This window comes from Thermobia domestica, chromosome 15, assembly GCF_964235325.1.
Source record: "Thermobia domestica chromosome 15, izTheDome1.hap1.1, whole genome shotgun sequence".
Lineage (NCBI taxonomy): Eukaryota > Metazoa > Arthropoda > Insecta > Zygentoma > Lepismatidae > Thermobia > Thermobia domestica.
In genome coordinates this window covers 96,315,872-96,338,886 of record NC_137468.1, presented here as the reverse complement: position 1 = coordinate 96,338,886, position 23,015 = coordinate 96,315,872, and the positions used below count along the sequence as shown (strand labels likewise).

The following is a 23,015-nucleotide window of genomic DNA, read 5'->3' as shown; positions in this document are numbered from 1 at the left end:
ACAGATCGCTTAAGATACGTGTCAAATGATTACACTTAAACGTCTCTACGATGCGTGACAATACCGTGGGAGCCTAGCAGATTAGCAGCGCATGGGTTCACTATGGGTATCCAGAATGGCTACAACAGGACGAACAGCAGAGGAGATAAGATCTTGTATGATATCGTGGCATATAGTATATATGCGTCTGCAACACGTCAAAACGAATAAACTGTAGCTGGGAGACAGCTGTGTATAGCGAGACGTTGTGCAGTCATGGACCAGATGTGTTCAGTCGGCGCGAGATCGGGTCAACACGCCGGCTAACGAAGCATGGACCACCGGCTAACGAAGAAGCGCATCATGTCCATCTAGGAAGTGTAGAAAGTTAAATATCACGACGTACGGTTCAGTGTTGTTCTGTTGGAAAATGGCTGTATGCAGATTCTTAAAGAAAGAAAAGAAGAAAAAGAAAAAGAAAAAACGATGTATCATTAGGTGGTCTAATATCCGTCAATGCGTTAGACGTAAGTTAGTGCGGGTGGACCGACACCCCATATCGTAACACCGATAGTTGCACCGATGTGTTGTTGCAAAATGCATAATTCTCACAATTTGTTGCCATGTTACCGCCAAACACTGATGGAACTGTCATAATGCAGACAGAAATAATCATGATTGACTGTCGTGTTTATCGGTTCTCTTGCAACCGCAAACGCCTGCTGTGCAATCAAAGAAAGCAGTATGAATTGGCCCCGTGCAAATGTCCCATGCTCCATTACATAACTTTGAATTGTTTGACACTAGACAATACACACTAACCAAATTCGGGCGCAATGTTCTGGCTTTCCGATTCATCACAGCCATTTGCACTCTTCTCAATCCGTGGTATAATAGGGCTGTAGAGATTCTGCACATTGTTGTGTAGTTTTTTTCTAGATCCAACGATTCTAACCGATGTCGCGGATGGATAATTTGCAGTCATGATACGCAACTTTTCTACAATCCGGCGGAATCCTGGTAGCATTGCTGCCGCATTAGACGACGAGGCAATGTTTAACCTTCCAGAAAGTCATATTATGCCGAAGTTCGACCGCTACTGAAGTATCTGGCCTGCCTCCGTTGTTGTTTTTAGGCCAGGTCACGTAATACGTCGCAGAGATGCACTGTTGGAAACATTTCACCTTCCTTTCATTCAGTACACAGTTGGTCAGTACGGTACCTCCTTCTTGGTGTTAGAGTTTTGATGTCTCACAGTGTTAATAGATTGTATCCTAATTAGCACATACATTTTAGAGGAAAATATACAATGTACAACTGGTTCAGGAAGAATACTTCAAAATTTTAATTACTATTGTTATTGTAAGTAATATTTTCTTAGAAATCAAATTTTGTTAGTACTTGTAGATTAGTTATTGAAGAAACCAAGTGCATAAGGTGTTTAACGATTTTTGAGATGTAAATTTTGAGTAGATTATAATAGTTCTTCTTACCATAATGTATCTAAATGATTTTGGAAGATACGTAATGTTTATGAATGTTGGTTTCGTCGTTAGCAGTTTGGAGTACACCGCATCCCTAATGGGCCTGAATCCTTGCTCAGCTTGTTCTATATTAGGTGAGCAAAGTTTCAGGTGTGTTAGTGGTGTGGCTTACGTCAGAAAACAGAGTTTATGGTTCAAGTTAAGTTCTTCCACCGAGTGCAAGAATGGAGGCATTTCCTCCCCCTCAGTCCACAGGTAATGTTGAAGTACATTAAGAGTATGGATTCCTGTATTCCTCATCGCCTGATACTTGCTTCAACCTGAGCTAGATGAAGGTGAGCAAAGTTTCAGGTGTGTGAGTGATGCAACTCTCATCTTGGAATGCTTCTGATTGTAGAAACTGTTTTCTTCTACGCATGGTTCCTCTTCATTTTTCCATTGTTTTTACTCTGAGAGAAACTTCGGTATTATATCTAGAAGTAAATACCAGTAGATATGCCAGCATGCATATATACATTTTACATATATTGTTTATATTCAAATTTTAACTACTAATACTGTATTGTATGTGTTTCCTGTATTGATAATTTATTGCAAGCCTTCTTTTAACGGACTGTATTATTTAAATTACTAAATTTTTTCATTGCATCACGCTTGATCAAGCGCCATAAAAATTACGTGAGATTTTATTTCACTGAAATTCTATACGAGTTAATCTGAAGATTATTCCATAAGTGTCTTGATTCGATAACAAATATGCAACATTCATATTTAAAGAAAATGGAAGAAAACCCAAGCACATGAATATCAATCATGGATATCAATAATAATCGAGTAATAGCATAAAAATCCGAGACTGGAAGGAATAAGAATTCTAATTTTCCTCTTACTGAGCAGAGCTGTCATTAATTCAGTGGTTCGGTTTTCTGTTTCTCCGACACATTGGGATTGTGCGAAAATGAAATAATTATAAAAGGTATATTATACTACTTGTTTCAAAAGTATTCATAAAATATTTTTACAAAATGTGCACTTTCTGTTTACAAAAATTAAGTAAAAGTGTGTTCTCATGTTGTTCTTATGTTGTGGGAGTGTCAGCAAGTCATTTATGGTGTTATATACTCCGGTAAAGTACTTGCTAAAAACGAAAACTAATTTATGGACGATGTAACATACTACAAGCACTAAAATGTGAGTTCTTGATACGGCAAGAAGTTCGGTAAGCTTCCTAAACTGTAAATTTTTTCTTCCACTTTGCGCATCACATTTATATTATATTAAAAATAAAAACAATTTATTTGTAGATACCGAAGATGATAAAGAATATAATGCTAAACTGAGGGCGTTGAAGGAGTTAATGTCTTTGCCTTTATGTTGGAGTCTGCGTTGTTTCTGTTCATTTTTTTTTTTTTTTTTTTAACTCTGCCTATTTATCTGTGTATGTGCACTCCCTGCAAACACTGCATCCTAACTGAAAACTAAGTTTCGTCTAGTTAACTCTAAGCTTTTTAATTTTTCTTTCAGTAGAATATTTTCTATAATCTAATAAATAATCACACTTCTTTTAGTGTTTTCCAGAAATTGTTTTCTGCACGTAACTATTCTCTCAAACAGGAATAAGCAATTTAGTACGTAATAGCTGTTATGCTCAGGTAATGATATTTATTTTATTTGATGTGTATTTTGCTGATGTAATGATGTATGTTCTTCTTTCTCTGTATCCTTTATGATAACATAAGATTTGTTCTGTTATTATTCTAAGAAAATAACCAAGTACTAGTTGAAGATGTAGTTGAATAAATGTGGGTAATATTCATTAATTTCATAGCTTTTCAGTCTAAATTATTATTGTATTGAAGTGTGGCTTTATGTGGATACATTAATTTTTTTCAACTTTAAAAATATTAAAACGTATTTAGAATAGTGTTTGTAATCACTTAATACAGTAGACTTCCAAGTATCCGGCTCGCGACAATCCGGCGTCCGTATTATCCGGCCTAGTTTTCTTTTATCGTAATTAAATGAGGAAGGCAAGGCGTTGTATTGGCAACATTGCCAAGGCATTGGAAGCGGGCATCTGCTACGATCCTCCTACGTGTCGTGTGCAAAATACAAGTTGTGACAGGAAAAGAGCAGCGTTCTGCACCTCGTTCATTGTTTCATCAGTGTGTAATCGGCCTCAATACAGTACGCTTGCCGCTGTTCCTGATTATAACTGTACAGTACGTGCAGTACTGTATTCGTAAATTTTTCTTGGGGTATGCTCAATGTTCATAAAGAAATAAGTTCATTGAACTCCGGCCTATCCGTTTTTTTTCTTTTATCCGTCTTGCCCTTCCGCTACATTAGGCCGGATAATCGGGAGTCTACTGGAATTTTGTTCGAAATTCTTGTTAGAAGAAATCTTAAATGCCTGTCATCCTTAGTGAAGCTTTCATTTATATTGTGTGAGGCTATAGCTTCCAAAATGATTTTCTATGTGGTTTTGAAACTTCACGAAATAATAGCCGAATAGTGTTCCTGTCTTTCACAAGAAGCGTGAATAGTCAAGAGATTTATTTATTTTTTATTATTTTTTAATTTTATTTATTTTTTTTAACAAACTTCTGACATACAGCATGGGGAATAAGTCGCTTGATACTAACATACTCCATCTCAGTTAAATAGAAAAGCAACAGCCGATTTAGTATCGTTCGTCAGGGGGAGGAGGGAGTTCAAACTCTCGTGGTAAATGTTTATTTTTGCATAATATCTTGCTCAAAGGTGAGGGTTGAAACTTCAAAACTACCCTTGCATACGTTGCATGTAAACAAGACGTTATGGTGGTTCGTGACAATACGTGATTAGTGAGTAATACATTCAACAACATTAGTGATGTAATATGTTGTGTGCTTAAGAGGTAATTTTTGCGTCAAAAATTATGATGACTGTGAACATTGACTTTGTATAACCTAACTTAATCTTATGAGACATCTTATATAATTTCATAGTTTATTAATCAGTAAATAATTCTTTTCAAATCTATTTTTGTTGAGTAACTTATGACCCATCCGGTATGGTCCAGGAAAAACATATACACTGTTAAGTTAGTTTGAGTGAATTATGTTTCTTTCTTTCATTTTTATTTCGTTTGTTTGTTTTAAATAGTAATCTCTTACTTCAGGGGTCAGACTAATTGACACATTTAACAATATAGTTTTCGTTGAAGGGAGAAAAGTTTGTTAGTTGTTAGGCTTGCTCCAAACAAGTTGTGTTAATTTCCAACTTTCACAAAGACCAATAAAAAATAAAATAAAAATCGGAATAAATGGACCAATTTACTTGTAAGTACTGTTCTGCGAAGGAGGGAGAACACAATATGCTGTAAACGAAACAAAATATACTAAAAAGTAATCCATCTGTTTGTAAATTATTGACAAAAGTATGGGAATGTTTACTTTTGCAAGCTACTTATACTACTTCCGTTCATAAGTAGTGTGATCGATGAAAAAAAGAAGGAAATCTTTTAGTTTAACGTTCCATGACCACAGTGACAAGTCTCCCTGCTCACAAGTAAACGTCACGTTTGGGTGAATCGAGTTTCTGCCCGAGACATATGTTACAGAGTAGTACTAACTTGTAAGTGTTCTCAATATATCAGAGAAGTTTCAGGTGCAAAGCTCAAAGTGTTCAGGAGATACAGCCACTAGAAGGTTACATGGAGGTACATGTTATAGTCTTATTTCAGTACGTAATCTTATGATCACTGATGACATTCCAGCTGCCAATGTCTTCAGTGCGGATCAAAGTCGCTTCGAGAAGGAATTGTACTCGTACCGGACTTGAATGAGAAAGGATCAGTGAAGATCAAAAGAACAGTGGAATATGTGAGTGCAACACCTCATTCTTACACAATGCCGGTTCTGTCCATGGAAGGAGAAATTCTGCGTCCCATGTATGTTCTGGTGGTTCCCTGCAGTAAAGCCAGTCGATCGGCTGATATAATATTAATCTCATTTGCTGGTGAAACAGCGAACATGAACAAGCAGGATCTTAGGACTTTCTATTCGGACGTTATGTGGAAAAGCATTCCAAGTGATAGGAAGTAAGTCCTCCTGTCACTTGATTCATGGTCTGCAAAGACGACAGTCTTTCGTCACAGCGTATGCCAGAAGGCTTTGCATTGATCGAACGGCTGATACCTGGTCGATTAGTGGCATGATTCAGTATCTGGGTGTTCACTTCTTCCGTCCATACCAAGTCTTTTTGTTTCACCACTGATACATCAATAACAGAAAGTAAAGTGAATATTTGGCATCGTGATTGGTTCATACAACTTCAGTCGTTCACAGTTTACCAGTTCAGTGCTCCTCGTTTTTGCAATATGATTTGATTCGCTTTCCATATGGCGGATAGTTGAGTGAGGAACCTGAAAGTTGGATTGTTCCTTAAGATTACTGCTTTGACAGAATTGTGAACGACAAAGGTTTCAGATGCGACTTGATTGCGTTTGTCAGGTATGCTCATTGTGAGCAGAGTATTTGTGAGAGACATACACTCTTGTCTGAACTGCATATTGATTGTAGTAATTGGTAACTTGTCTATGCAATAACAAAACCACTTTGGATTTGCAAAACAAACAACTTTCTCTTATATTTAACCACTTTTACATATGTTGTAAACACGAGCATAATCTAGTTTAGAGGAAATAATAGGTACAAGACTTCTCTTTTACGTTTTGGACTATGTATTATGACTATAACATGCACCTCCATGTGACGTTCTAGTGGTTGTATCTCCTAAACCCATTGAGTTTGCACCTGAAACTTTCCTGACATATTGAGCACACTTAGTACTACTCTATCACATATGTCTCGGATAGCAACTCGATTCATCCAAACGTGACGTTTAGGTGACGGTCATGTTGCTACTAACTAAAACATTGAAATCTGTAGTGTACTGGTCGATAATTACTTTGTGCTGTCAATCATTTAAAACTACTTTTAGTGCACTCACAACTAACGTATGAGTTGAGCACTAGAAAAAATCATTAAAATTATGTAGGCGCATGCAAGAATGATTCAAATTAACCAAAAATTGGTTACTTACGAATATAGCCTTCCGTGGGTAAACTACATATTCTCCAGATGTATCGGAACAAGAAGCTAATTCCGTTTTTAGTGGTAAGGTAACAAGGATAATAATTAATAAGAGAAATCTATGGGAACTAGAATACCTATGGTGTGAATGTGACTCTTCATATATAGGTCAAACCAAACGTAATATTAATACCCTAATAAAGAAATAGGTATATTAGAAATTAAGAAAGTCACAAGAAGAGGGGATTGTCACTTCACCAGAAACAACATACACATAGTACAAAACACATTAATGTGATAGGTTCAGGCAAAATAAATAAATAAAAATAAAAACTAAGAATCCTTCTTCATTCAAAAATACGAACTAGCTTTAAATCTTGATTCTGGCAACGTTGATAAAATCTGACACCTTTGATGTGTATTTTGGATCTGGGAACAGTGACGTAACAAGATCTGCGCTTCTTCCAAACTCAGCTTTCTTTATTTCTTCCACTGTGTTCTGCTCGTTGTTTTTAGTACCCATCTTCTACGTTATATTTATTTGGTGGTATGCATTCCTGTTCCCATGTATTTCTCTTATCCAGTGAAGACGGAACTAGCTTGTTGTTCCGATACATCTGGAGAATATTTAGTTTTCCCACGGGAGAATATATTGGTAAGTAACAATTTTTTTTTTTCTAACTAGAAAAATTGTTTATTATTATAATGAGTGTAGAATGTACTGTTCTTTATAAAACAATATTGTGTGGCTTTGTGTTGAACAAAATCGTATTCATGGGTTTTCTCTGAGTTCTTCCACTTCCTCGCACTTTCTTCATTGGACCATTTCCGTTATATTAGTATTATTACTATCATCGTCTCTCTTACCGTAGGAACACAATCGTGGGATGTTAAACTTAGGTATATACATTTCTGTTGAAAAATATTTTCAGGTCGTTTAAATGAAATAAACGCAACGAACATTTCAGATTTTACAGTTCAAGAAGAAAAGAAAGAAAACAGTATATAAACGTGAAAACTTTGGGAAGTCCTTAAGTCATGTTTTTTTGTTATAATATTTAGGTATGCATAAGTATGTGTGCGTGTTCGTGCCAAGTTATTTTTCGCTCTGCTTGTTTAACACGAATCAATCCTTCAAAATTTTATTGGCTCCCTCACTGGCTTCTCCCTAAAAAAATAATCCTAGCTACGCTACTGCATGGCTATGCCTTGTAAGGCGAAAAGGGATGGACGATTTACAAAAAAGAAAAATTCGGAAAGAATTGGGAGAATCAAAACGTGGAAGAAAACAGTAAAACTCCGAGAAAACCCTTGAGCACTTGTGTTCACCACAAATTCTGATGGCTTGGTATCGATGCAATAACCCACCATAATATAGGTTAGCGCTCTATCACTAAGCCACCGTGCTTCCCTCAATCAATGAAAGACATTACTGCTTGAAAATTTACGTTACTTTGAAAGTTTTCAAATTATTATAACGAGCGAGTATATGTAACATATACTCTGCAGCAAAAGTGCGTAACTCCGTCTACATGCTTCCGCAGCATAGAGTGAATGTAAGTAAACTGAATTTAAAATTGATCTGTTTTCTTGAGAGAGAGAGAGAGAGAGAGAGAGAGAGAGAGAGAGAGAGAGACCCCCATCGACCCCAAGACCATTTTGCATGTCGATGACATTGATAATTATTAACTTGATGAAACATGTATTAATTACAGAAACTAACACTTCTTTTTTTTTTTTTTTTTTTTTTTTTTTGTAACGTAAGTTCTGTTTGCATTCAATGACAGAATATATTATGTATGAAAAGTGGTTCCTTTTTATGAACTGATTTTTTAAAAACTGACAGCATTCTGAAATCCATTATACAATGTCAATCTCATATGCCATACGGTATATTTCTTTTAATAAAGCTAAATTTTTAATTATTGGCTTTTCTGGATATTTGTATTTTAAAAAAAAATACAAATTACTTTTGTTCCAAATATACTGATGTCTCGTATGTTCTTCATTCGGAAATTTTCGTTAATTAAAATATTGCAATAAAAATTTCCATTAAGTTATTTTGAATGTTTTTACTTGAGTCTTTCCTTGGATTATCCATTTTTCGTTTTGTGTTTTCGTTTATCTTTCAGCCATTCTAGTGTTCCTTCACCAAATAATAATGAGAAAATGCTTACTGCAGAGCCACATAAAAAAGAATTAATGACATGGAATATACCTGTATTGTCAAATTCAACGACAGTTTACATTACTATACAAACGACTAGACAAAGTAGATTGTCCTCAGGAGGAGTCACGAAATATAAGTTAACGATATGGTGGTCTAAGTGCCTTAGAATTATTGACTTAAAGAACTGGACAACTGGAGATACTACTTCCCTTCCAAGTTCCAATCCTTATATCACCAGATGCAGGTTTGTTTGTTCTTTCTCAAGTGTAATATTTATATATTATATATGAGTGTGCCTGTAAAAATACAATTATCATAAAGTAATAATATAACCTAGCAAGTAGAGAACTCTTCAAATAAATAGTTTCAAAATGATTCGATGTAAAAATAGATTTCATAGAATGTCCCAGAAAGAAAAAATATACAATAGGCCCACGTTCTGAACATCATGCACATATCTGAGTGAAACTATATAAATGAGAAGTGAAGTCCTATTTCCATCAAAGTGGAACTCTCCCACCTTCATAGCGTCGAGGCTTGACGCAAATTTTTCGAATGAATGGATTGTGTTTATCAGACTTCATATGTTTTTCTTCTTGGGGTCTGTGTCTATATATGCGTCCAAATAGAAAACTAAATACTACAAAGACCAGTTCCAGGTATCTGGAAACCGTGCCTACATACGATGAACCTGAAGTATACCAGTAATGTAAGTAATATTAACTTAGAAAGAAAGTAAGGTGGTGTTATAAATTACCTTATATACACAACAATTATTGAATAGAAAACAGTAGTCATTTGTATTTTCTGTAAGCCTTATAGAACACAATTCTTCACATTAGTTATGTGATATCAAAAATAGTTTCGTTGCTCATCCCCCTTTTCTAGTGTATTAAAAACCACTTTATTGCTTTTATTTTCAAACATCGCTAAAATTAAACGCAATTTACACTCTGCAAAATATGGAAGACCTGGAAATCTGAGCCATATTTTCAATCCCATAAATGAATGTAATTACAATACTAGAAACACAATAAGATCTTACGCTTAATGCTTCATCAGGTAGGTAGAGAGAATAGAAACTAAAGAATGCAAGTGAACGGAGAAGAACCTTTTGAAGCATTCAAATATAATAGTTAAATTAATAGTTATAAGTAGTTAAATTAACCAGAAAATTTGAAGCAGCAAACATGTATGCAAAGTAAGACGAAGCAGTGAGATTGTCGTCATAGACTCTAGTGAAAGCAAACTCTTTTTATCTCACCGTAGCGGTCTAGAATCTAATATAACATAAAATCTTGCAAGACAAGTATTTATCCTTTGTCACCATATCTACTCGGGTGGAAGCAAAGTCTTTCTCTCACAGTAAAAATCTGGAATCTCATACGATATAAAATCTTCTCAACCGCCCTGCAAAAGAAGTCTTCATCCTTTACAAGATGGTTTTGTTGGATATTTTGAGTCTGCAAACCGGGTCCACTCAAGTTAGAGTTGTGTGTATTTGAATTGCGAGATTTCTAGTTTATTGCACTAATTGAAGAACTGGATTCTTTGGAGAATCGGGGAGGGAGGGACTTGTATAATTATATTTGAAGATTCAATAATCAAAATCAAGGTTCAAGAACCATTTATTTCTATGAAAGATTGTCAAGAGGGACAATAGAAATTAAGTTTAATCCAATAGTGTTTTGAGGTACTAAACATTGTCTAAAGAAATAACATTAGTAGTCAGGCGAAAAAGTAGTTGGAATGAATTTCTGAGTCAGCTGCAAATACCACTTTCCACAATATTATTCTGTGGTGAAAGCCTTTACTTGAGTGTTCTTTCTGTCTCTTCTACCTAATACAATTAAGGATTCGATTCCAAATAACGCAGGATTAATACTGAAAATAGAAAATTATTTTGAAAGAAAGAAATGATGTAAATACTATGACCAAGATAATGTGAAAACGGTGTATAATCCAGTAACCCCAAGGAAGTAAATTTTGTTTCAATATAAATTTTATTAACAATATCTTAATAACCTAAGTTAAATGGAAATACCTACGGAATCTTAACAGAAATTTATTAAATATTTTAAAATAAGGATTAATAGAATTAAGTTATTTTTATCAAGATTTGACTAGATATTTTAGTGTAAAAGTTGTTAATTAATAGAAGCTCAATAAATTCAGATCAATATCAATAAACCACTGAAGATTTTGAAGTAGCGCAACAGTGGGAGTGTTATATCAATATTCTGTGTTGTTCTTTACATAATTTTATAAACGTTGCTTTTAAAGTTGTTGTTGTATTCTTTCTAGTTGTTATTCAGCATTAATCAATTTAACATAGTAATATCACAATGATTATCCAGTGAGATTTAATTAGTCTGACTTTGAGGATGAAAGTAGTAGGATGTTTTCTAAAAAGATAAAATAATAATAGTTATAATATCAGAACCATAAACATTTGTGTTAGGAGTTGTTACGGAATGAGACGTGTTGAGACTTGTGACGGAATGAGGCTTGTAAAGCCAATTATTGTTAAACGTATTTTATCTTTTATTTTATCCTGAACTTATTTTATTTTTATTTGACGTTCAGTTAACGATTCAACACAACTTCCTTTAAACCAAGTAACTCTTCTGTTCATCAAAAAAATTATATATATATACTCTTTATTCCAATTACAATTAAAGCTCTCTCTTTCTTCCAATCTAATTACATACGCTCCCAAACTTCTATAAAATTCTTATTTTATACTCTAAAACATGTAACACTAACTCTTCTTGTTGACACTCTTAGCAAACATTCCACTACTTCTTCTAACCTCTTCTTCTTTTTTTTTATTACGGTACTAACCCTGAAATACTTTTTTGCCTTTACAAGCCACATTCCTTCACAAGCCTCAACACGCCCTATTCCGTAACAACTACTAACACGTAACAACCCCTAACAATTTGTACGGAAGCTTCGTTGAATATACTGTAAAACCTCGATAATCCGGACTAATGGTGGAATAAGTTGTTAGGACTAACCGAAATAACCTAAAAGAACCGTAGAATGTTCATTAAAATTCTGTTTAAGACAGAGTTGATTATGATGCATTTAAAGAGCGCAGATTTAAGTACATATAAAACATTGTTGAGCGTTTCAATAATATCCACTACAATGGGCAACCACAGATTTTTTCCTTGTCCGGATTGAGCGAAGCCCGGCCTTTTGGAGTTCGAATTAACGAATTTTTACTGTATATAAGATCCTGTGTTAAATATTTAAAACTTGGTCTGCTGATATATAATGTTTTTTACTGAGAAGGTGAGATGAGTAGCACTGTAATACTATTGATTGTACAAATAATTACTTCTGTAAGGAATTCATAAATGCATTGCACATATTCATGTATGTAATTTAACCTATTAAATAATAATTAAAGTGAAAGTAAGTAATTATTTATTGTATATTGCAGAACTTTCAAACCAGGTTTATATACTGCATTCAGTGGTGATGTAGAAATAAATACTCACAGAACGACTTTGGCTAAACTACTTCCTTACCAATGGAATTCTGTGTATGTATATTTTATATGTATTTCATTTTTCGTCTACCTGTTTGTTGCGATATACATTACGGTGAAAAGACCAGAAAGCCATTCCAGAAGCATCGTTTGGTTACGAGATAATAATACTTGTCATGAACAGATGTATAAAGTGACAGTTATTACCAGTTCGAATTGGGAAAGCGGCACAACTGCAAAGGTAAGTTACTGATTTCTTTCCTCCATGTTATGTAGCTATGTATGAATTTTAATGTGCTAAAGCGTTTGTGAAAGCCTACTGACTTCCGTATACTGATCATAATGATGAACCAATAAAATTCGTTCTGAGTCACTATTTTCAAATCAACACATCTGATAATTTGACGGTATCAAACATTTTAATCAAATTTTGTGATCTTTTTACATTTTACAGAGGTATGAACTTGCAACAGATTTTCTTAATCTTGTATGTTACTTTTGGTGAACTAAACATACAACACTATGTATGTCTTGTATGTTTAGTTTAATGAACATCTTATATGTTCGGTCAGACATTCTTCCTGTAACTAGTCTTGTTTTGATCCTATTTCATATAGCATATTGGTTTTACTTTGAAGAGAAAATAAATGGTGCATCATTTTACGTTGAAACTGAAACTTCATTCATTCAGTGTACACTATCAATAGTTTTTAGTTTTGCCAAATAAAATGCACAATATTTTCTTAGTATTAAGTCATTCAATTTTGATGATACTTTTATATTTATTATTTGGGAGCCAAGTTTTCCTATTGCGAAAAAAGTTTACCCTTCATTGATTTGTTCTTAGCAATTCTTTATTATAGTACATACTGCACTTAAAGATAGCTGAACAACTGTTTCGTCACTTATTTTCTTAAGCCTCTAACGTTTAATGCCAGTCATGTATTGTACTAAATAGCAAGTAGATTTTATTTACTGATTTATTTATTTATTTATTTTTCAAAAATTTGACTAAGTCCAAACTTCAGCTTTGATAGCCCATAACTTGGGATCAAAGCTCTGTATATTATAATATTTAATATGCTTGCTAAGCTACCAAGATCGGATGAGTTTCCTCGATGCGTACAATATATAAATGTCATTATGATTTTATTTAAATATGAAATGTGAAATGAAAGACTGAAATGTTTTGATCTCTTGCAACTTTCAAGTAGATGAACAGGTTTCATAGGTTTTTGTAAGGTAATGAGTTTTAGAGTAGAGAATGGAAGTTTATCTGAATTGAGCAATTTATGTAGACTGTGCTGACAGAATAGACTGGAAGCTTTCGAAATGTGGACGTGGAGAAGAATGGGAGGGAATTAGCTGAGTCGAACGGAAAGCAAATGAGAGAGTATTAGAAATGGTAGGGGAGAAAATAACAATTTTAGATATTATTCAAAATAGGAAGAGAAAGTGGTTGAGACATTGGCTAAGAAGGAACTGTATTATGAGGGACATGCTAGAGGGTATGGTGACAGGAAAAAGAGGAAGGGAGCTACAATTGATGGACGGTATCAAAACAGAAAAGTCATACGTGAAGACGAAGAGGTTAACTGAAGACTGTGGATCATAAAAAGCTTCTCAGTTAGGGAAAATGTCCTGTCAATAATGACAGAATGCTATTAATGATGTTGACAAAATATTTCGTCACAGAAAAAGTGCTTTTGAACACAGTTATCCAATAAGTTAACGAGAAAGAGATAATACAAAAGCAACATATCAGGACCTTGGAAGAGAAAGGGCGAACCCGAAAAATCGATTTTTTCCTCGCATCAGACAGGTCTGGATGACACATAGATACCTCGTTTTGCCTTGGTTTGCCCTTAGTTTTCTCAGTTTCAAAATAAACAAAGACTCGCCCTAGCTATCTTAATGTACTTGCAAACCTCTTAGCTTGATTTCCCAACACTGTGATTTCAGGATTCTCCCTTTCTCTTCCAAGGCCCTGACATGTAAAACGAAAATTTTTAATGATTAAAATCTGTGAAGGGTTGTTGATGGTCAAGATTAGGAGTATTGGGATCTGTACTGAGACTGCTTCAGCTGATATGGGTACTGAAGACTTCCGTTATTTGACGAATTGCCGAGAGTAGTACGTTATGAATGACGGCAGATAATTTACAGGTAAAAGCAAGTAAATTACAAAGGTATCTTAACAACCGGTTTGATTTATGCGGATATAACTGTTTCCTGTTGTAAAGGTAATTCAGGTAAACTATATTGAACATATACTAGAAAAGTTGGGTAATAAAATAGGTTGAGAATAGAACCTTCCAAATTTTACTTGGTTTTGGAACATCTAAAGATCGTATTTATTATCATATAGTCAAAAGTGAAATATTCGCAGGTTTTTGAATAGTTTATACAAAACACCAAGTTCATTTGATTATATTGTGTATGATATTTTGTCATCTAAATCCAAATTAACAGTTGCAGTAACTACAGGCATTTGAGATACGTTGGTCTCATTGAGAAAGACAATTTTTCTTGTAACAGGTATATTTGATACTTCACGGACGAAAAGGAATGTCCACAACCTATGAGCTTGCCTCAAATCAAGAACAGCTATTTCAAAGAGGGTCGATATGTACATTTTTACTGACGTAAGTATTTAGAGAAAGTTAATATTTTGACATTTATAAATTACAATTTGGAGCGTTTGGGTTCATAATAATTTATCAAAGCAAATAATTTGCCTTTTTTAATAATCTGTCTCAAGGCTATGGTATTTTGACACTGTTAAGAAGTCAGTTTCCTTCCTGCACTCCAGCATTGTTTTCGTTTCCATCTACTCCAATAGACCACACGGGAAAGTATCTGTCCATCTTATCCCTGTTCTAGTAACTATCCACTGTTTAAAGACAGTTGGACTGGATTGATTTGAGTTTAGCGTTCCTTTCAGTATCAGGGCTATATGAAACGTGGACCTACAACTTAACATGGGATCCGAACCACATGAAATCCCGCTGGGAATTGAACCAGGGTCTTTACCCTAGATTCGTACGCTAACAGTTTAGCCACGAGTTATCTGTTAAAGATAATTGAAAATTATTATCATTAGTTAGCTTGCATTTTGTTAGTCAGGTTGGACTTTTGACATAGTTTTTATTTGTGATATTTTGTTACTTTTCTTCAATATCCTAACTAATTGAAGATATCCAAATTACTTAATTTATATAATAAGAAAGTCGGACAATGTTAAAAAAAAGTAAATGATGGTAATGGTCTTCGTTTTTATAATCTTCTGCAGGTGATATTTAGTATTCCTTTAATTTTATTGAAACAAAGATGAGAAAGGTTTCAAATGACACTGTAGTGCTATATAGAGAACAGTTGTGGATTTCGACATTACTACAAGTTCAATTTCACATTGCGCCATATTACTATTGTGTGGCCAAGCTCACACATTAGTATGAGTATCAGTGTACGGAATTATTCAGTTATTATGTTATTTGCCAAGTTAATTCTTTCTGTAATTCTGTATAGCAATGCATCACGTATAGGTAGAAGAGCCACTGTTTAGTGTGTTACAAATTCAGTTTTTATTGTAGGGTTTGGTAATTCAGTGATAGGACTTACCTCTGATGCGAAGAGTACTGGTTCGATCCCACTTCATTCTACAATTTCTTTTTTTTCTGGGGTGCAGGGTTGCTATAGTTTCCACATCCCATCTAATTCGATGTATTGCTGTATTATCATTCATTTGCATAGTTTATTTCAAAGTTTTAATTGACATCCAAAAGACACTACGCGTCAACTGTAAGGAAGTTATCGAAGAAATAAAGTTTAATAAGATATGGATGTAGTAGGGTAAGTACAGAGTTAACAATAAAATACAAACTATAGAACAAATCTCATGCTAAGACTGCAAAAAACTGCGGAGATATTCCTCCTCTTGCAGCTGCTGCAATAATAATAATGAAAGAAGTTATTCTGTACGTATTTATCTACACCAATTCAATCTTTTTCATATTTGTTGGTGGAAAGTATGTAAAAGAAAATATTCTCAGGAAAACAAGACAAATCTCCCTCTCCGTACTAATATATATACAGTATATATAAATATATAGTACGGAGTATATATGTATACAGTAATATAAATAAATAATCACCCATTGAGATAATATAAAGACCTAGAGATGCCCTGATGCGAGATCTTGGATTGTATCGAACTCGCATATATCGAATCGATCTGCCATATTGGAAGAGGATAAAGAGGTAGTTTTCACGTTAGGCTCCATAGTAATTTATGTCGGTTTTATTGTTGATTGTCTTGTGCTCCTAGAAAAAATTGAATATGTTAAAGGTAGGGTCATTTTCTTTCTGCTTTTATCCTGTAACAGTCAATAATATAATGTGGTTATGTACTTGTAATAACACTCGGTGAATAGGCATATGCATTGTATTTCCACTGTGAAAAGGCTCGTAAATATTACTACCTGGAGAATTGTCAAACTATTATGAAGTTTGCTTATTTATTGAACTATATGTTTATGAGTTGTTGGAAATTTTGCCAAAATTATGTAACATACAAGTGTTCTGTGACACCTTGGCAAGGCAACTGTTTGGTTGTGGAGGGAATAGGCCTACTTTGTCTACGTTAAAAATTGCTAATGATGGCAATTACTGCCTAAAATAATCCTCACTCACTGTTAAAAGGAACAATAGGCTTATTTCTCATTCAAGTCGCGCGTTTTATATCGATATTCTGTACCAAAAAAAAAAGTATATTTGTAAATTGGTTCACGTTCACTTTAGCAGACGGTTCTGCCAAATGAAAATTTATATTTCGTATATAATTATTTTTTGTTTTGGTGGAATTTATTAGTTAAATATCACAGGCATTACGATTTATCTTTAAAAATAATAGGTAAGTGTAGTATTTTTTAAAAGGCACAAGGACCAACATGTTACTAATTGGCAAGTTTCGCAGGGTTATTGTGGCAGCAGCTTATTCACTTCTAACATACAGCGTTGCCTATGGTTTTTGTACTACAAATTAGAGAGCTCCCAACTGGGGGTCCCCACCATTATTTATACGCTGATTGAAATTGCAGAATACGCCATCTTGGGAAAGGATATCTCGAATTGAACGCAATCGGGACCACGCTCGAATCAATACTGCCACAAAGGGCATCTCTAGGTCTTCATATCATCTCAATGATATCACCTTGTTCTACACGTACAAGGGTATACTACATTGCTGCTTGTACATAATATTGAATTATCTGAAGAAGAGGTATTTCTTTGTGAAACTGTTTGAAAACATTGGCGTACAGAATGAAATAATAGAATGTAGTAAAAAAAAATGAAGTAAAAAAATGAAGTAATAGAATATTCACACTTAGATAAAATAAAGAAAACATTTTTTAAAATGAATATTTGTCTCTGTAAAACAGAAAGGAAGGAGAAAAAATTCTGGTGATCACACTTCTGTGAAAATTTCAGTTGGCCAGCCATCTCTAGATTAAATTTAGAGTACGTTTATTTATTTGTTTTAAAATTGTTTTTATAATGGATTCAACGTCTTCATTGGGAAATTTTCTATAGGAGTTATGCTATTATAGGTGGACCTATTTGTGGACATATTTGGAAATCTTGTAGCCACTGTCATTTTAGAATAAAACAAAAGTTTTTTTTTTCTTTAAGCTTTACACACCTGAAACTTTGCTCAACCAGCAACTTTTAAATATATATATATATATATATATATATATATATATATATATCACTTTTACTCATAAATACACAAGTTTAGTAAAATGTATAGATGTAATAATAATCCTTTTAAATTCTTGCCTTTTCGGCGTTTTTCTTGAGTCTCGGATAAGCAGCGACAGTATCATCCCTATTTATCCTAGGATCATGGTTTATACCTCGTTTTTCTCAGAATGGAACAGCCTTTCAAACGGTACCACTTACATGTCCCTATAATATGCCAGAAGGGAATTATTTGAGGAAAAATCGGTATTTTTTACCCAAAAAAAAAAAAAAAACTTCAAAGTTTGGGGCGAGGCTTTACCGGGTCTGCGCACAAACCTCCAAAAATTTGGAAAAATACTATGTAGTGTACTTATTACTTGTGACAAATTCGAATTTCCTGTCTTGAATAGTAAGGGCGGGAAATTTTTTTACCCATGTTGAGAGAGCATCAAAAAACGCTCAAAATTTCCCTAACATGCACCCTACAAATTTTAAAAAAATTCTGACCCGCCCCAAATGATCGTAAAAGTATGGTTCATACGTTGTTTTGTTCAGAATGGAGTAGCCTTTCAGATGGTATCACCTGCATGTCCCTCGGACATCAATAAGGAGTGAAAAATTGAGGAAAATAGGGATTTTTGCTGAAAAATCCCTTTTTTCCCGGTTTGGAGCCCTCTGGCGCGGCCCTGGGTAAACATAGAGATCCAGAAATCACTTTCATATAAATTTCAAAAATTTCTTGATACGTCCCTAATTATCGTAGGATCATGATTCATGCACTATTCTCTTCAGAATAGAGCAGGCTTTCAGATTGTATTACCCTCATGTCCCTCGGACGTCCCTAAGGAGGGAAAATTGAGTAAATAGGAATTTTTGCTGAAAAATCCCTTTTTTCCCGTTTTGGGGCCCTCTGGTGCGGCCCTGGGTAAACATAGAGATCTGGAAATCACTTTAAAAAATACTACGTAGTGTACTAATTACTTGTGTCAAACACCAATTTCCTAGCTTCAATACTAAGGGCGGAGCGGGAAAAATATTTCCATCTTCTGCGAATATTTCCGAAATTTCCCAAGGATACTATACAAACTTCAAAAATTTACTGACACGTCCCTAATTATCGTAGGATGGTGATGCATACGTGGTTCTCTTTAGAAATGAGTAAGCTTATAGATGGTATCACCCGCATGTCCCTAGGGCGTTTCTAAGGAGGTTAGAAGCGAGAAAAACAGGGATTTTTGCAGAAAAAATCCCTTTTCCCCGTTTTGGGGCCCTCTGGTGCGGCCCAGGGTTAACATAGAGATCTGGAAATCACTTTAAAAAATATTCCTTATGGTACTAATTACTTGTGCCAAATAGCAATCTCCTATCTTCAATACTAAGGGCGGGAAGAATATTTTCCTCTTCTGCGAATATTTCCGAAATTTTCCAAGGATACTATACAAACTTCAAAAATTTCCTGACACGTCTCTAATTATCGTAGGATGATGATTCATACGTCGTTCTCTTCAGAATCGAGTAGGCTTTCAGAAAGTACCACTCAAATGTCACTATCATGTAGCCGAACGGAGCAAGAATCGCGAAAGTGGGATATTTGGTCAAAAAATATCCCTTTTTTACCCTTTTGTCCCTCTGAACCCCCCTTCTGTGTTGACGAAAAGATCCGAAAAAATTATCATAAAAACTAATTGGTCCACTGATTGTTTAGGGAAAATGTAGGATTCTAGGATTAAAGAGAAACTCACCAAAAAATGTTAAAGTTAGACCTTAGTAAAAAAAAAAAAAAAAAAAAAAAAAAAAAAAAAAAAAAAAAAAGGAATTTGTAGATTTATGACGTCATACCCCCCTATGTTCTGACGCTCGGAAGCGTATAGACCCTTGCAAGGCTTTCTTGAATGCCTCCTGTCTTGGAAAATAGAAAAAAAACTGAAGTAAATAGCATTCTTAGTTCTCTTTTAATCGAATCTTTAAGACACTACAATATCGGTCGAAAACGAACGAAAAAACTTAAAAGGGATAATAATAATAATAATAATAATAATAATAATAATAATAATAATAATAATAATATAAAACAGAAGAGAGACACAATAGCTCGATGGCAGATCAACTTGTAAATACTTGTATTCCTTTTAATATTAAGTAAAACCAGGGTTGTAAATGAGCGCGCTCTTTTTTCGTGAGGTTTATCTTGAGCTAACTCGTTTTGAACTCGAAATATAGGTGTTTAAGCGTAAAACCACGCCCAACACCGGATATTATTATTTTCACAAAATAATGTAATTGTTCATTTGCACGTTTGTTAGGGAGGTTAGCTCTAAAAATAAATCAAGACGACTGAAAGTGCATCTGTTTTAAGTGTTGTTTGTTTAGTTGGCGGAATTTATCATATATATATTTTTTAAATATTTGTTCAAAATTATAACATGACAATTATATACGAATTAAAGACAGATAAAATATATCTTTCATTGTGTATAATTGGTAGATTATTTCACTTTTAAAGAAAGCAACAGAAATAGAGATCGTTGTAACCTGCAAGTTTTGTGGAAAAAATCATCTCGATGTTTTAAAAGAATCAATTATTTCTTGAATTTCTCTGTGTAGTAACAAAATATAAGTAGGTCTGATGATTGAATTTTTTTCTATCCTTTCCGTTGTGAACTTGGAGCTTTTGGCGCAATCTGGACTATATATATATATATATATATATATATATAATCATTGCTGCAACTTACCGAAAAATTGCTTTTAAAATGTCCGTCTGTTTATCAAGTCGTGAGGAAGATGGAGGCATTTCTCTAAAAGGACTGTCTGGAGTTCAGGAATTGTTCGTTGTGGTCGATTGCGCGGCGCTGTTCGTCTCCCAAGAGCACCCTGAACATATTCGATTAGATTAAAGTATGGTGAGTATGCAGGCCATTCAATACGGATGATGTTTGTCTCCAAAATAAAGTACACAAGACGTGCAAAGTGTGGACAAACATTGTCATCCACAAAAAGTAAGTCTGGACCAAATGCTTCACGTAAATTGCAAACATGTGTATAGAGAATTTTACTCTGATATCGTTGTGCCTTCAATGTTCATACTTCACAATATGGAGGTCCGTTTTCCCAACTAGCAGGAACCCACTCCACACCATGCTGGAATCACCTCCAAAGAACGGCCTTTTAGCAATGAAGTTAGGAGGGTGATATCGTATTTGTGCCTCTTTTCGCACAAATATCTGAGCGGAATCACACGACAGGCTGTATGAAGACTCATCAGAGAACATTATTCTTGCCCGTTGAGTTTCTCCCTATTCAACATGTTCTTACACTGCGTGTATCTCACACCTTTATGCTTCCGTTTCAATGGTACGCACAACACAGGCTTCCTGGCATACAGTCCTGCTGTATTGAGCCGGCTACGAACAGTTGCACGTCTAACACGTTGTACCGTACCATAAGGCAAATCATGTGAGAGTTGAGAGCATGGCGTTTGACGATTACGTCTGATAGTGTAGTGAGAAACCGGCCATAAGTCGTTGATGCCGTAGTAGTCGTAGGACTATTTTTGAAGCGGCACCATAACCTGACACGAAAATTTTTATTCGCATTCACGTGCTAATTACACTTAAAACCGATCCATTCCCAGTTCATTTATTCGACTTCAGTGAACGTTACTCGAATGATGTCTACGATTCAAGATGTTTACACTTATATTTCACGTACGAATTACCACGTCACTTCTTGCAGAATGGTCCAATACTAGGCTGTGGTTTGTGTTGGAAGGCACTAGTTTTCCACCTTAATTGCTAAGGCGCTGCTTACGCAATGTAAAGGTCACATCCCACTGTTTGTGTTTCTTTCAGTTTGTATATATATCATACAAGTGTTAGCTGGGCACCAGACCTTCTCTATACCACGTTTCCTCGAGTTGCTTAAGTTATGTGGAGCAGTGTATAACCTTATCGTTTATAGTTTTAAACTTTGAAACTTGAAATTTAAAAATCTGAAGTAAGATGGGAGAGAATTAGGACATAAAATCTAGCAAAAACTTCCTACTCGTATAATACGGTATTTTTACTTACCATCCATTAAGTTCTCTTTCGCAGTGTTTCATGCATATTGGAATGCGGACTCCTCTGTTAACATATATTTTCTTTAAAGCTTCTATCACTAATTGTTATAGTGTTCTGATTTCTCTAAATTAAGTTAGCCAACCTCTCCAGCAGTATATTTTCATTTATTCGTAGAATAGTGGAAAACCTAAATATAAAAATTTGACATTTTTTAAAAAAATAATAAAGAAATAAATAAAAAGCATTGTTTCTCATAAAGCTGTTCAACAGACACAAATTGTTCTTGTACGATAAGGAACTTTGCTGACATAAACAAGTTAATATTTAGTTTAATTGTTCCTTGCTGTCGATAGTAATACGATTAATATATAATAAAGCTAAAAGCAAAATTATGTTGTGAAGTTTTGTTTCTTATACATATTTTCTCCAGTTCTCTGATAAAACATAGCAATAATAAATTAAATCGAAGTTTGACCTACAGTTATGCCCTGTTGTGTGCTGAAGGAAATCACAATGAAGAAAAGAAAGTTAACGATAATGAAACAAGTGGTAGGATGAAGAAACGGGAAAGAAACTGTACTAACGAAGAAAGAGCGTGTCAGTCCCTCTCTACCTACGTCACTGCGTTGTTCTTTCAAAATGAGATGTCGGTAAAACTTCCCTGAACACTGGAGAGTGCGGCCTATTATTGCCGTAGAGGCAATAAAGCTGTAGATTATGCTGTATCTTCAATTAGAAATTACACTTCTTAGTTTCGTCTTGCTTTAAACGTCTCATTATAAGCAGCAGTTTACTGTTATGATTTTGGACATAAATACTGTCAGTATTTGGGGTCTCTACCATAACATAATGGTTTTTACTATAAAGGTTATCAGGAGGGTTTTTTCTTCACAAGCTAGTACAGTATGCCTCGATTCAGATGTAAATTTCAAAATGGCATCACAGGAACGTCAGAAATGTTGAACCCTTTCCAGTTTTTATGCTGTTCATTGAGCGTCT

At 34.5% G+C, this 23,015-nt stretch overlaps 1 protein-coding gene across 1 annotated transcript in view; it reads left to right on the top strand.

Annotated features, from left to right (window-relative positions):
- LOC145671158 (uncharacterized) overlaps nucleotides 1-23,015 on the top strand; it is a 2,642,835-nt gene that overhangs the window by 2,569,980 nt on the left and 49,840 nt on the right. Inside the window, exons 23-25 of the mRNA XM_081739993.1 lie at nucleotides 8,674-8,955; nucleotides 12,163-12,451; nucleotides 14,749-14,855. Coding sequence (XP_081596119.1) covers nucleotides 8,674-8,955; nucleotides 12,163-12,451; nucleotides 14,749-14,855 — 678 coding nt within the window. The remainder of the gene's footprint in view (nucleotides 1-8,673; nucleotides 8,956-12,162; nucleotides 12,452-14,748; nucleotides 14,856-23,015) is intronic.